General features: G+C 44.2%; 1 protein-coding gene across 1 annotated transcript; it reads right to left on the reverse strand.

Moving 5' to 3' along the window:
• Positions 1–245: 245 nt before the first annotated feature.
• Positions 246–13,135, reverse strand: chrdl2 (chordin-like 2). The gene is made up of 11 exons (XM_070555690.1): positions 12,954–13,135; positions 12,541–12,653; positions 12,379–12,472; positions 12,156–12,301; positions 6,584–6,677; positions 6,299–6,360; positions 5,880–6,048; positions 5,570–5,758; positions 5,295–5,468; positions 1,921–2,013; positions 246–617 (listed from the first exon to the last, which is right to left on the reverse strand). The coding sequence occupies exons 1-11, from the start codon at positions 13,018–13,020 to the stop codon at positions 487–489; spliced, it is 1,332 nt and encodes a 443-aa protein (XP_070411791.1). The 5' UTR covers positions 13,021–13,135; the 3' UTR covers positions 246–486.
• Positions 13,136–14,212: the final 1,077 nt, after the last annotated feature.

The following is a 14,212-nucleotide window of genomic DNA, read 5'->3' on the forward strand; positions in this document are numbered from 1 at the left end:
CAGTGTGAAGTAGATCTGTCAGGCGTTTCTAAACCAAGAGTTTCAGCTAATGCAGGAGATAGGTGTAGGAGACTATTTTCATCTCCAGCCTGCATGACGAAGTCAGAGGGACTGATCATTTTCAAAAATAATAAGTGAAAATTGTTTCTCAGAGAAGGACCTTCAGGAAGAGAACATGAACTTTCTGTTTTGTTCTATTTGTCACCAGTACAAAGATCCTGTTTTACACCCGTGGACTCCTCTCTACATCTTCATTTGTTTTAGTTTCCAAAAGTTTCAACAAACGACTTTAATTGTTCCAAGAACAGTTAATAACCAAGAGTTACAACACAATAACTTATGAGAATAATGGTGTGAGGATTAAAAACATGATGATACATCAAATAAACAATGTAAATAAGAATTTCCACTTGCATACACAAAAAGCAAGTGCAACATATTTGAACGGAGAATGACTGTTTTATATACCGACATTAGGAGTGGTGACTAGGGTGAACACAGCCTCTCCGTTTGTTTGGGATTTAGGAATGTCACAATCTCCTGAATGCCATCTTCACACACCGTCGTCTGAGGGACTTTACTTAGACTTTCACTCTCTTTAAAGTTTCTCCACAGGTCTGGAAAAAAAATAATGTCAGTCTGATGCACACACATACAAGTTAAATAAGCTAAAAACAAGAATTTAAATGGTGATGGGTGGCAAATGAAAACCAAACTCTGAATCTTCACAATTTATGTTTGCAAGTTAGTACGCCCCTTTCACCTCTCTGGGGAGCCGCTCTAGAGCCGTGTTTCCATTATAGGACTTTGCTAAGACGTCAGCATTATGCAACCATTTTTGGCAGTAACTGGCATCAGTGATCAGCACCAAAAGGCACCCACGGATGATAATACCACTGAAAAAGTTTCATTCTGTCAATGTACGCCATCTGTTTCATGTAAAAAGTGACGTTCAGTGACCAGAAATAGGATGGGGTGTCATGTGTAAAGTCAGTCATACCTTAACAGCAGTATTCTGGGTTATTTAGTTTATCATAAGAGAAAAAAATGGGAGTTCATTTTTCTAAGTCATTCATGCTGTGAAGGTCCGTTAAAATAGCCTGAAAGTTCTAATAGTCTAAACAGGGCTTTAGTGGGGCATCCCAGGAGTATAGTCCCTCCAGCAGGTCTTAGGTCAGATCCACCAGTCCAAAAGTGACAATCCATCCTCCTGGTCAAACATCTTGCATCCTTACCAAAATGTCAAAACCACCTCAACCAGCTCTTTTTGATGTGGCGGAGCAGCGACTCTACTCTGAGGCTGTATGGAATAGACCCTCTCATCCTGCCCTTTAGTCAGACCGTTCTGCAGAGGAAGCTAATTTCAGCTGCCTTAATCACCTCTTTCGGTGCCTCTAATGGTAAACTGGTCCCGGATGATGAGCTAAAAGAGATTCAGAAACCTTTATGATGGCCTCAACAACAAGGTAGCAAGACATCTTGTATGGAGTAGCGCTAACAGGAGACTCATTAACAAAAGAGTTACAAACCCCCCCGAGTTGTCATGACTATAAACTAGATCTATTAAACCTAAGATGGGTTTTTTAATCAGGCTGTAAACATGTTTATTTCTGCTGTGAATTTGGCATTTTTAACATGGGGGTCAATGAGGATTTGCTCACTTCTGGTGCCAGCCCCTAGTGGATGAGGGTGGAACTGCAGTTTTTGCCAATTTCGTGTTGGCGTCTATTTGACTGCAGAATTATGAGGGCTTGGTGACAGCCAAGGACTTTGTGGTCTGACCCAGAGTTGATGGCATCACAATGTCACATCGCTTTTTAAATATTTATGACACAACGTGTCCTGATATTGTAGTATTTATCTATTATAAGTCACCCATCTGAATTTAAATGCAGTCACGAGAAAATGAAAAAGCCAAACCTTCACTGAGTGTCGTAAGAAGTTTGTAATTTTCAGGATGATCTGTGATGTCTTTCCTTTGAACGTCACCAATGTCCATTATCTGTAAAACACCTATTCAGAGACAAATAGCTCAGAACCTTGATTTGGTTCAAGAAAACACTTTTCAGGTTCTGTTAGCTACTCATCCAGATGCTCTAACAGCAGTTTGTAAGTAAAAGGCAGACAGCTTTGTTAGATGGAAACCAAACCTGATAACTTAAGCTTCCAACAACACCTATTTAATGATGGTATGTATTTATTTGGTTTGTGTTCAATAATTGTACTTGTCGACAAAAAGCTGGGGTGGTGTAGGCTGCAGTAGTACTATAGCCACAGCTGTTCAGTCTTGTTTTCCTTTGCACTGAATACGACTGTGTCTGTTTTGTTGTTTCTGATTCACTGACAGTACAAATTCCTGAAACTTGTGACTTTATAGAGAACAGTAAAATATTTGTTTTAATCTCTCTCTCTCTCTCTCTCTCTCTCTCTCTCTCTCTCTCTCTCTCTCTCTCTCTCTCTCTCTCTCTCTTCCCCCTCCCTCCTCTCTCTCTCTCTCTGTCTCTCTCTCTTCCCCCTCCCTCCTCTCTCTCTCTCTCTCTCTCTCTCTCTCTTCCCCCTCCCTCCTCTCTCTCTCTCTCTCTCTCTCTCTCCCTCTCTCTCTGATCTAATTCTCTCTAAAAACCTGGATTTTCTGTTTCTGTCTGAAGTTTGGCAGCAAACATCTGATTATTCTGGTCTGATTGAACTCTGCCCGAGTGGTTATTCTTTTCTTAGCCAGCCTCTGGGTTCTGGTCGTGGTGGAGGCCTAGCTGTTGTTTTCAGAGACCATCTTCCATGTAGCTCTACAACCTCTGGTGACTTTGCTTCCTTTGAACTGCAGCTGATTAAAGTCGGGTGTAAGGACCCGTTCTACTGTGCAGTGGTTTATCGTCCACCTGGTCCAAATAGTTATTTCCTTCAGGAGTTTAGTGACTTTCTATCCTCCACTGTGAAGCTGTCCAGACTGGTGATTGTTGGTGACTTTAACATCCACGTTGATGATCCCTCTGATCACTTTGCCATGAATTTCTCCAGCCTTATGGACTCCTTCGGCTTTACCCAGCATGTTTCTGGCCCCACACACACCAGGGGGCACACTCTAGACCTTGTTTTTACCCTGGGTCTAAATGCTGACAATGTTTGTCCTGAGGACGTTTATATTTCAGATCACCATTGCATTTTCTTTACCTTGTCAGTTTCTGCGTCCCCACCTCCTGCTCGCCGTATGGTTAGTTCTCGTTTTCTTAATGAGAGCACAGCTAGCAATTTTTCTGCTGCTTTTGATCCACCCTGTTCTTCTGATAACGACACAGATTACTTAACTTATCAAATTAACAAGCACTGCCTCTCTATTCTGGACAACATCTGTCCTGTCAGAACCAGATCAGTTCCTGCAGTGAACCCTACTCCCTGGTTTACTGCTTACTTTAAGAATGATGTAATCCACCCACTTCTTAAAAAACCGAGTCTCTACCCCTCTCTCCATTGCAGCTTCAGACCCATCTCTAAACTTCCGTTCATCTCCAAGATCTTGGAAAAGGTTGTGGCTAAACAACTCTCAGCTGCTCTTGATGAACATAACATCTATGATTGCTTCCAGTCAGGTTTTTGTAGAGCTCATTCTACTGAAACAGCTCTTCTTAGGGTCTCTAATGACCTTCTGACTCACAGTGATGCAGGGGACTGTTCTGTTCTGGTCCTGCTGGACCTGACTGCAGCCTTTGACACTGTTGACCATCACCTGCTACTGGAGAGACTCAGAGACTGGGTAGGTCTATCAGGATCTGCTCTGGAGTGGTTCTCCTCTTATCTCTCTGAGCGCTCCTTTTCTGTGGCCATCTCCAAGTTTAGGTCCTCCACCACCTCTCTTACCCAGGGTGTCCCACAAGGTTCTGTGCTGGGGCCTCTGCTCTTCCTCCTCTATCTGCTTCCTCTTCAGCACATCCTGAGCTCCTTCAAAGGAATCTCCTACCATCTTTATGCAGATGACATCCAACTGTACATCTCCTTTAAGCCCCATGAGATGTCTAAGCTGCAGCTGTTACACACCTGCTTAGACTCTACCAAAGCCTGGATGGCTGGGAGCTTTCTTCAGCTGAATGAAGATAAGACTGAGATCCTCATCTGTGCCCCAGACATGCTGGTTCCCAAAGTCAGAGACTCTCTTGGTCAGCTTGCTTCCCACACCAAATCTTCTGTCAGGAATCTTGGTGTGACTTTTGACCCAGCTCTCACCCTGGATTCTCATGTCAGTTCTCTTGTTCGCTCTTCCTTCTTCCATCTCAGGAACATTGCTAAGCTGAGTTCCATTCTGTCCCGCTCTGAACTTGAGACAGTTCTCCACACCTTCATCTCCTCACGCTTAGACTACTGTAACTCTCTTTTTACGTGTGTGAGCAGAACCTCCCTGAACCGTCTACAGGTGGTTCAGAATGCCTGTGCTCAGCTTCTGACCAAGTCCTCCAAACACACCCACATCACCCCGCTTCTCCTCCAGCTTCACTGGCTGCCAGTCAACTTCAGGGTTCATTTCAAGATCCTGGTTCTGGTCTATAGGGCCTTACATGGACAAGCACCATCTTACATTGGTGATCTTCTTAGTCCCTACACCCCCAGCAGGTCCCTGAGGTCCAGTGATCAAAGCCTACTGGTTGTGCAGCACTAGGCTAAAGACCAAAGGTGACAGATCATTTGCTGCTGTGGCCCCCAGACTCTGGAACTCTCTCCCCCTGAGCCTGAGATCAGTGGACTCAGTGGTCTCCTTTAAAAAGCAGCTGAAGACTCACTTGTTCAAGCTGGCTTTTGTATGACCTTCTTCACCACTCTCTCTTTATTCGGCTCTCCCCACCTATTCCACCTTCCTCAGGATCCACTGATTTCCCTCTTTCTTGTTCACTCTCTCTCTTTCTTAACATTTTTTAATCACAATTTGTCTATTTTTGCTCATTTTAAATATATTTTTAAACATTTTCTAAATTATTTTTATATTTTTTGTTTTTGTGAAGCGCCTCGTGATTTTTATCCTGAGAGGCGCTATAGAAATGATATTTTCTTCTCTCTCTCTCTCTCTCTCTCTCTCTCTCTCTCTCTCTCTCCCCCCCCCCCCCCCCCCCCCCCCACACACACACACACACACACAGTCAGACATCTATCAAATAACCCTAACTGACCAAAAACCTGACAGGTTTAGTCTGATTTAATGTCAGACAGAAAGGAGAAATGGCTGTGTGTGTTTATCTGTTATATATGAACATCTGGTTTCAACTGTGCAGATGTTTTTTTTATAGGATATCACTGAGAATTGGTCTCCTTACCTTCTACAATGTTCCATACTTGCACTTCAACCTCAGACGTACTTTGCCTTTCAACAGCAATGATCCGAATTGTGTTTGATGAGTCGGCTTTCAGAGATGACTCCACTTTATACACCAGGAGGTCATTTTTATACCCAGAATAGCACTGGGTCTGATTAGTGTCTGCTTTACTCTCTGGAAACAGAAACAGATGGAGTGAGATAATAATGTTTTCATCCCATCAGTATCACATCAGTACAACCAGCTCCTGTCCTGTGCAGGTCACACTTGGCTACCTGGACACATCTTGCAGCATTTTCCTGGTAATTTGATGGGATGTTTGCATGGGTACTGGTCGGGACATGTGATGCGTCTGCAGTCCTGGAGGCCATCAGTACAAGTGCAGAGGATGCATTCCAGGACCTTCCCCAACACTGGATGCCATGTGTCTCCATGAGAATATGTCTTGCCATTGTATAAACACACTGGGAGAAATGAGAAACATCTGAGCGTTGCTCTCCATACGGAAACAATCATAGACGTGCGAGGAACGTGCCCCATAAAATTAAATACCTGTGAAAGATCTCTGTGCTGTGCAAGTCTCACCTCTTTGGTGTTTCCTCTGCAACAGAAACTTCACAGTGGTCTCTGAAGCCCCTTGGAGGTTGAGTCTGCTGAGGCTCAGGCTCCTGGAGGAGGTCTTGGTTCGGTGTGGAGTGGTGCGGTCCGACCGCAGCTGGCTCTGCTCTGCAGAACACCGGTCCATCGAGTGCCTCTGGCGCAAACACACATTTAATAAAGACACTCACTCATCCACTCCTGTTATTAGCTGCCTTTTTCACACAAACCATAAAAGATCACAGAAACATAAAAAAGTGAGATAACCTAAAGAATCCTGATGGTAAACTATTTATTCACTCAGCCTGGCCTCTTCAGTGAGATTTGAGCCCAGTTAAGAAGCAACTGAAAACAAGACTTCTAAGTTTTTACAACATTTAAGTTTCCATAGATCAGAAAGAACATACGACTCCTCTGTTCAGCTGTTGGTTTCCGTCCTCTGCTGACGAGGACCCGCTGGTGCCCTGATCTGGGAGAAACCAGGACAGTGACATTCACTCACAATGTCTAGTTGGATTTAACATATTTTAATTTAATGCAACTTCAGTTTAGTATTTTTGTTTTCATGTATTTTTGTACCATTCTATGTCTCCATTGTTTTCCCCCCATAAAATGAAGTCCAATTTTGTATTTCGTTACTTGGTGAACATTCAACATGTTTGTGGCATACTCTACTGGAGGAGTCCGACTACCTTTACACACCAAACAGCAGGTGCCTGGGACTGGAACGGGTGAGGAACAGGTGATGGGTTGGCATGTTTTCAGAGCACAGAAGATGTTTCCACCCTAAAAGAAAAAGCAAGAGCGTGATTTGGTTTTATTTTGATGTGAAGTGCTTCAAAGACTGTAAAATACAACAAGTAGATTTCTAAACTCATAAATGAGTCTAAAACATAAAAAGTAGATGCATTATCTTTGTTATTTATTCTTCTGTAATTAGTCGTTGTCCACTCCATTTAGGTGAGGTAGATGTTTTCATCACTCTTAAAAACAAGATTTTAGCAGCACTACACATGCATATACATCTCCCTGGGCTGCCACCTTACCGTGGTGGAGGGGTTTGAGTGTCTCAATGATCCTAGGAGCTAAGTTGTCTGAGGCTTTCTGCCTCTGGTAGGGTCACCCATGGCAAACAGGTCCTAGGTGAGGGATCAGACAAAGAGTTGCACGAAGACCTCTTATGATGAATTATATAAATGGAAACCGCGTTCCCTCGGCCGGACGTGGGTCACCGGGGCCCCCCTCTGGAGCCAGGTCTGGAGGTGGGGCACGTTGGCGAGCGCCTGGTGGCCGGGCTTTCACCCATGGAGCCCAGCCGGGCAAAGCGCGAAGAGGAAACGTGGGTCCCCCTTCCCATGGGCTCACCACTCGTGGGAGGGGCCAAAGGGGTCGGGTGCAGTGGGTGACGGGTGGGAGTCGAGGGCGGGACCTTGGCGGTCTGGTCCTCGGCTACAGAAGCTGGCTCTTGGCACATGGAATGTCACCTCTCTGGTGGGGAAGGAGCCTGAGTTGGTGTGTGAGGTTGAGAGGTTCCGACTAGATATAGTCGGACTCACCTCAACCCATGGCTCTGGATCTGGAACCAGTTTCCTTGAGAGGGGTTCTACCACTCTGGAGTTGCTCCCACTGAGAGGCGCCAAGCAGGGGTGGGCATACTAGTTGCCCCCCCATCTTGGTGCCTGTATGTTGGGGTTTACCCCAGTGAATGAGAGGGTAGCCTCCCTCCGCCTACGTGTGGGGGGACGGGTTATAACTGTGGTCTGTGCTTATGCACCAAACTACAGTTCAGACCACCCACCCTTTTTGGAGACCTTGGAGGGGGTGTTGTAAAGCGCTCCTTCCGGTGACCCCCTCGTTCTGCTGGGGGACTTTAACGCTCACGTAGGCAACAACAGTGAGACCTGGAGAGGTGTAGTTGGGAGGAACGGCCCCCCCTGATCTGAATTCAAGTGGTGTTTTGTTATTGGACTTCTGTTGCAGTCATGGATTGTGTTCAGACATAAAGGTGTCCATATGTGCTCTTGGCACCAGGACACCTTAGGCCGCAGCTCGATGATCGACTTTGTTGTTTCATCTGACCTGTGGCCGCATGTCTTGAACACTCGGTTGAAGAGAGGGGCAGAGCTGTCAACTGACCACTACCTGGTGGTGAGTCGGCTCAGATGGTGGGGGAGGATGCCGGTCAGACCAGGCAGGCCCAAACGTATCGTGAGGTTCTGCTGGGAACGTCTGGCAGAGTCTCCTGTCAGAAGGAGCTTCAATTCCCACCTCCGACAGAACTTCCAAAATGTTCCGGGGGAGTCTAAATGGACCCTGTTCCGTGCCTCCATTGTTGAGGCGTCTGACCAGAGCTGTGGTTGCAGGATCGCCTGTGCCTGTCGTTGTGGCAACCCCCGAACCCGCTGGTGGACACCGGTGGTTAGAGATGCTGTCAAGCTGAAGAAAGAGACCTATCAGGTATTTTTGGCCTGTGGGACTCCGGAGGCAGCTGACGGGCACCGGATGTCCAAGCGGAATGTGGCTCGGGTGGTCGCCAAGGCAAAAACCCGGGCATGGGAGGAGTTTGGTGAGACCATGGAGCAAGACTTCCATACGGCTTTGAGGAGATTCTGGTCCACCATCCAGTGCCTCAGGGGGGAAAGCAGTGCGCTACCAACACTATCTATAGTGGGGATGGTGTGCTGCTGACCTCTACTCAGGACATTGTGGATCGGTGGGCAGAATGCTTCGAAGACCTCCTCAATCCCACCAACACGTCTTCCAGTGAGGAAGCGGAGTCTGGGGACTTTGGGTTGGCCTCTCAAATCTCTGGTGCTGAGGTCACTGAGGTGGTTAAAAAGTTCCTCTGTGGCAAGGCTCCAGGAGTGGATGAGATCCGCTCTGGATGTTGTGGGGCTGTGTTGGCTGACGTGGCTCTGCAATATCGCGTGGACATTTGGGGCAGTCCCACTGGACTGGCAGACCGGGGTGGTGGTCCCCTTATTTAAAAAGGGGGACTGCAGGGTGTGTTCCAACTACAGGGGGTCACAATCCTGAGCCTTCCTGGTAAGGTCTATTCAGGGGTTCTGGAGAGGAGGGTCCATCGGATTGTTGAACCTCAGATTCAGGAGGAGCAATGTGGTTTTCTTCCTGGCCGTGGAACACTGGACCAGCTCTATACCCTTAGGGGGATCCTGGAGGGTGCGTGGGAATTTGCCAAACCAGTCTACATGTGTTTTGTGGTTTTGGAGAAGGTGTTTGACCGCATCCCTCGAGGGGCTCAGTGGGAGGTACTCTGGGAGTATGGGGTACCAGGACCTCTGATACGGGCTGTTAGGTCCCTGCATGACCGGTGTCAGAGAATGGTCCGCATTGCCGGCAGTAAGTCGGGCTCGTTACCAGTGAGAGTTGGACTCCACCAAGGCTGCCCTTTGTCACTGATTCTGTTCACAACCTTTATGAAAATAATATGTATATAATAAAGACAGATTTCAATTAGAAGATGTGCAAAGCCAGTTAACAGCATGTTTACAGAGAGAAAACAAACAAAAAGGAAAGGAGATGGATCCTGTCGCACCGTGTGTGTGCCCCCCACCACCCACCCCCCACCCACCACCCCCGTACACCTGCAGCGGATGCAGTGGGCACAGTCATGGCTCCGAAAAGGCTGCAGGAGTCCGGGGCAGTAAAGAGACAAAAGAAAAAACAACGGGATGATGCTGTTGCTTCGATTGCAGGTAAGACAAGTATTTTAATGGAAATTCTTAATTTTTTATCTATTTCTAATTCTAAACAAGTGTGGTCAAGTTCAGAGGGTCGTTTGACCTAGCTTAAATTCGGACTTGTTACTGCTGTTAATTAATCTGTTTTTGGTCAAATTTTGCCAAGTTTGGTAAGCATGCTGCTTTTCAGGACTTTTATTTGGTGTTTTTCGCACTCTGCTTCCGTACATTTAACATTTTGACTCTTATCTGCGTGGTTTGGGCAGATTTCGTTCTCTGCTTCTCCAGTCTGTTAAAAGTATAATGCGCCACTCTGTCCCAACAGAGTCCACCTACCGGGCATTCATCAGTAGCTGAGTGAGAGAGGCTGAGAGGGAGAGAAACTCAGAGAAGCTTTAGAGCTGTTTTACTGCTGGAGAAAAAAAACGTAGCAAGTCATCATCCTCCTAAATGCAGTTATTCTCTTCTGAATCGGCACTTCTTTAAAGAAGAAATAGTTAAATGCAACAAAGGGAAATATCCTTTTATTCAGCCTGTTCATGTGACTTGTATCAAAAAATAAGTCTGAACAGTGTTAAAGGTTGTTCATCTAAAAAAATAGATCTGGAAGAGTTTGAATATTTTTTTGTTTTAATAAGTTCATCTTAAAACATCTTTCTCAAGTAAAATAAAGTTTCCTCTGTGAGGTCAGATAGGCCCATCTGTGCTGTTTTGAAACAGAAATAAACAAATGAATCATATTTGTCCACCCAAATACTTAAATATCACAAAAACAGGAAGGACAAAAACACCGTCGAGGTAAAGTAAGAAATTTTATTTTAAAATAAGCGGCTGTTTGTGATTAATCATGAGTTAACTATGGACATGATTTATATCATTATTAAATAGCCTATGTGGCCTATAGGCTATGTAACTGAGATTTAAAATGAAAAATTAGACAAACCTATATTCAAATTAGGTATTTGCTCTATGTTGATATTTATATTTCATAAACATTTACGGGCCAAGGGGAACATCAGCTGCTGATGGTATAATTTGAAGAAAAAAGTCCATTTTGCTAACCTCCTCCCTTCATATTCAGAATTTTCTAGTTGTGTATAAAATGTGTGTATTGTGCCTCTCTAGTTCTTAATAAAAGTTAAATAGTTTTGAATTTAGTCATGTCACATGCCAGTGATTTATAAGCCAATATAAACCTATAAATAATCTATTGCAGTATTTTTTACCATGGTTTAAAACTTTTATCTTATTATAGAATGAATATGACAAATAATCGTTTTGTGTTTGAATGCAGGCTCAATGAAAAAGTACATTCAAGGAGGAGCTCAAGCCAAAAGTTCAGATCAGCCCTCCACCAGCAGTTCAAGAGCTCAAGATCAGTTGTCAGCCATCAAGTCTGAACCTTCTACAACATCACCCAGCCCTGACCAGGATCAGACCGAGCACAGCCCACAGCCAGCACTTCTGAAGGCAGAGTGAGTCCTGGGTCCGAAAAAGCATCTGAAAATTACATTGGAGAAACACATGTGCCACAACCGGTGCTTGTGTTGTGTGGATCCGTTACATAGTTCTAAATAATAACAATATGGAGTTCCTGTGTTGAGTATGTTATGTTATGTAAATATCAATCCTACTTTTTGGAAATAATAAGCAGTTTGTGCATACAAGAGAATTAAAGAGACTTTAAGGCGAAGCGCTTGCACATACTGTGTTATTGTGGGTTTTTTTTCTGCTGGGGGGGGGGGGGGGGCACGAAGCCTTTGTGCTTAGGGCACCAAAATAGCTAGCAACGGCCCTGCAAGCGGCCAAAATAAGTTTTCTCCGAAGAGTGGCTGGGCTCTCCCTTAGACATAGGGTGAGAAGCTCGGTCATTCTGGAGGGGCTCGGAGTAGACCCGCTGCTCCTCCACATCGAGAGGAGCCAGTTGAGGTAGCTCGGGCATCTGGTCAGGATGGTGAGGTTTTCCGGGCACGTCCAACAGGGAGGAGACTTAAAGGTAGACCCAGGACACGGTGGAGGGACTATGTCTCTCACCTGGCCAGGGAACGCCTTGGGATTCCCCCGGAGGAGCTGGCCCAAGTGGCTGGGGACAGGGAAGTCTGGGCCTCTTGCCTTAGGCTACTGCCCCCACGACCCGACTCCGGATAAGCGGATGAAAATGGATGGATGGATACACATGTATATGTGTAAGCTGCAAATTTACAAATAAAGCAGCAAAGAGCTTAGCCTCCTTTAAATATTTAAGAGACTAAATGAGGAACCTTATTATTAACCCATAAGTTTAGCACTGATTACAAACACCTAAGCATGTCAAACATTTAAACACTTTAATCCCCTGTAATACTTCCATAATTATTTAATAATTATTTGACATTTGTTCCCCCAAATTATTTTTAATCATTTGCTTATTATTAGTTTCAGTTTTTATTTTTGAAAAAAAAAAAAATGTAATCGCTAAAAAAAATTCTGGAAAATCTTCCCCTGCTGTTTTCTTCTTTATTTAATTCCAACTTTGACTATTTTACAATGAAAAAGACTCATAAACGAAAGACGTAAAGCTTACAGAACATGTGCACATGGCGCACTGGTCGCTGTGCTTGGAGGGGAAGAGGTCGTGCTTGGTGAAAGTCTGCCCGGGCTGATAAATACTCCCGTTATGCCTGCATGACTTGACGGAGGCCCTCAGCCCTGCGGGGATCCGGGACTCATCTGAGGAGGACAGACAGGAGAGAGGCCGTGACACGCGTCTCCTGGGGCGCAGAGGTGTTCGGGATCAAACCGTTTACCTGCGCATCTTGGACAGCATCGCTGAGGATCGGTCACTGGGTTTTCACACGACAGTGCCGGACACTTGATGGTGATGCATCTTACATGACCTGTCTAACAGAGGAAAACATCGGAGCTTTTATAATTTAAGGGCTGGACTTTCGGGAAATGCTTTCGGGTACCTCTGCGCACACGCAGCGCATGCAGAACATGAATCCAAACGGCTCCAGATAGGGGTGCCAGCTGTCTCCTGGGCTATAGGTTTTGTCTTTAAAAGTACAAACCACCCCACCTCCTGAGGAGCAAAATAAAGAAATTTACTACTAGACAGTTTCCGCATAACCAGCGGGAAAAGCTGCACAAAATCCGCGTTTCCCTTTTAGCTGTCAAGAGTTAAAAACAGCAAAGTTTCACGATGTTGCTCTGACTGCATGTTGGAAAATAAAACTACACAATAAAAATAGCCAAACTGGGGATTTTGATCTTGAGACATGCGCCAAAGTTGCGGCAGATTCCGAGTCAGACGCGCTTTCTCCGCTATTCTCCTCTGCGTGTTTAAATCCGGATGAAACAAGCATCAACCGTCTCCTCTTACCTCTCCGGGGTTTCAGCTCCACACATCCAGACCAAATGATGAAAAACAGCAAAATCACAGGCTTCATTTTTTACATGTGCGTGACTGAGTCTTCCATGCGCAATGAAATATGCGCTTCTGCAGGCAAAAAGAAAAAAAAAATACAGGACAAGATGAAAACGGGAATATTTGTCTCAGTTAATCTATGGCGCCTTCTTCAGGTGAGAAATAGTGTTGACAGGAAGTGTGGGCAGACAGTGGTGCTCCAGGACACATGGCAGACCTTCAAATCGTTGTCAAATCCCAAGGAAACATCTCCACTCATTTTACAACATAACAGTTTATTCTCTTTTAATTTTCTAACGTTTGTTTGAGCACAAAAAATGCACATACAAAACTTCCTATAGAAATATTATACAATATTTCATTTGTCCCAATTTTTTACACGAATTTTATCCATCTCGTCAGCCCTAAGAAAAGATAATAAGAAATGTGTTTCTGAGATTTAACCCCTTTATTGCCAGGTTTATGATCAATACAAGAATTGTGAAAATATGAAGAAAAAAAATAAAATCTATTGTTTTGTTTTTTATGTTCAGATGACTTTTTTGGGGGGGAGGGGGGGTTAAAATGTCAATGCCTTGGAGTGTCACAAATAGACATAAATATATTTTTTGCTCACTTTATAGTTTTGGTGTAATTTCATATTTTCTAAAAAAAAAAGTCACGATTTTTTGGTGCACAAAAAAAATGCTGCCACAACACCTCCTCATAATATTTCATAACTCCCAATTTTTACATGAATTTTGTCCTTGGCTTCAGTCCTCACAAAATATAATAAAATATTTGTGCGTTCCTGAGATTTAACCCATTTATTTTCCCCTTTATTGTCAGGTGCATGATCATAACCATGTAACCAAATGAAAAATATATTTTTTAAAAATGATGTGTTCAGATGATTTGTGGGTGAATTTTTAACACATTGGAGTGTCATAAATGGTCATAAAAATATTTTCAATATTTTTTTATTTGAATGCAGTATTAGTTATTTCCCTGGTATACATAAGAAAATGCGCAATCTAGTGGAAAACATAAAAAGCTCTAAATTGAGTCTGCAACTGCCCTGAGAACTCAGACAGAATAATAAAATATATATTTACATGCTAATATTTAGGCTTACTAGAAAAAAAAAGATTTACATGGGAGTCAATAGCACAAAAAATGCACTAAGGGCAGTAACGCTACAAATTGATTTCAGTGTTACATTAAATGTTGTGGAA

Source organism: Nothobranchius furzeri, chromosome 10, assembly GCF_043380555.1.
Source record: "Nothobranchius furzeri strain GRZ-AD chromosome 10, NfurGRZ-RIMD1, whole genome shotgun sequence".
Lineage (NCBI taxonomy): Eukaryota > Metazoa > Chordata > Actinopteri > Cyprinodontiformes > Nothobranchiidae > Nothobranchius > Nothobranchius furzeri.

Coding starts and splice junctions, on each gene's coding strand:
- chrdl2 (XM_070555690.1), bottom strand. CDS start 13,020: ATGAAGCCTGTGATTTTGCTGTTTTTCATCATTTGGTCTGGATGTGTG. Junction 12,473..12,540: donor TGCGCTGCGTGTGCGCAGAG/GTACCCGAAAGC, acceptor TTCCTCTGTTAG/ACAGGTCATGTAAGATGCAT. Junction 6,049..6,298: donor AACAGCTGAACAGAGGAGTC/GTATGTTCTTTC, acceptor TGTTTGCGCCAG/AGGCACTCGATGGACCGGTG.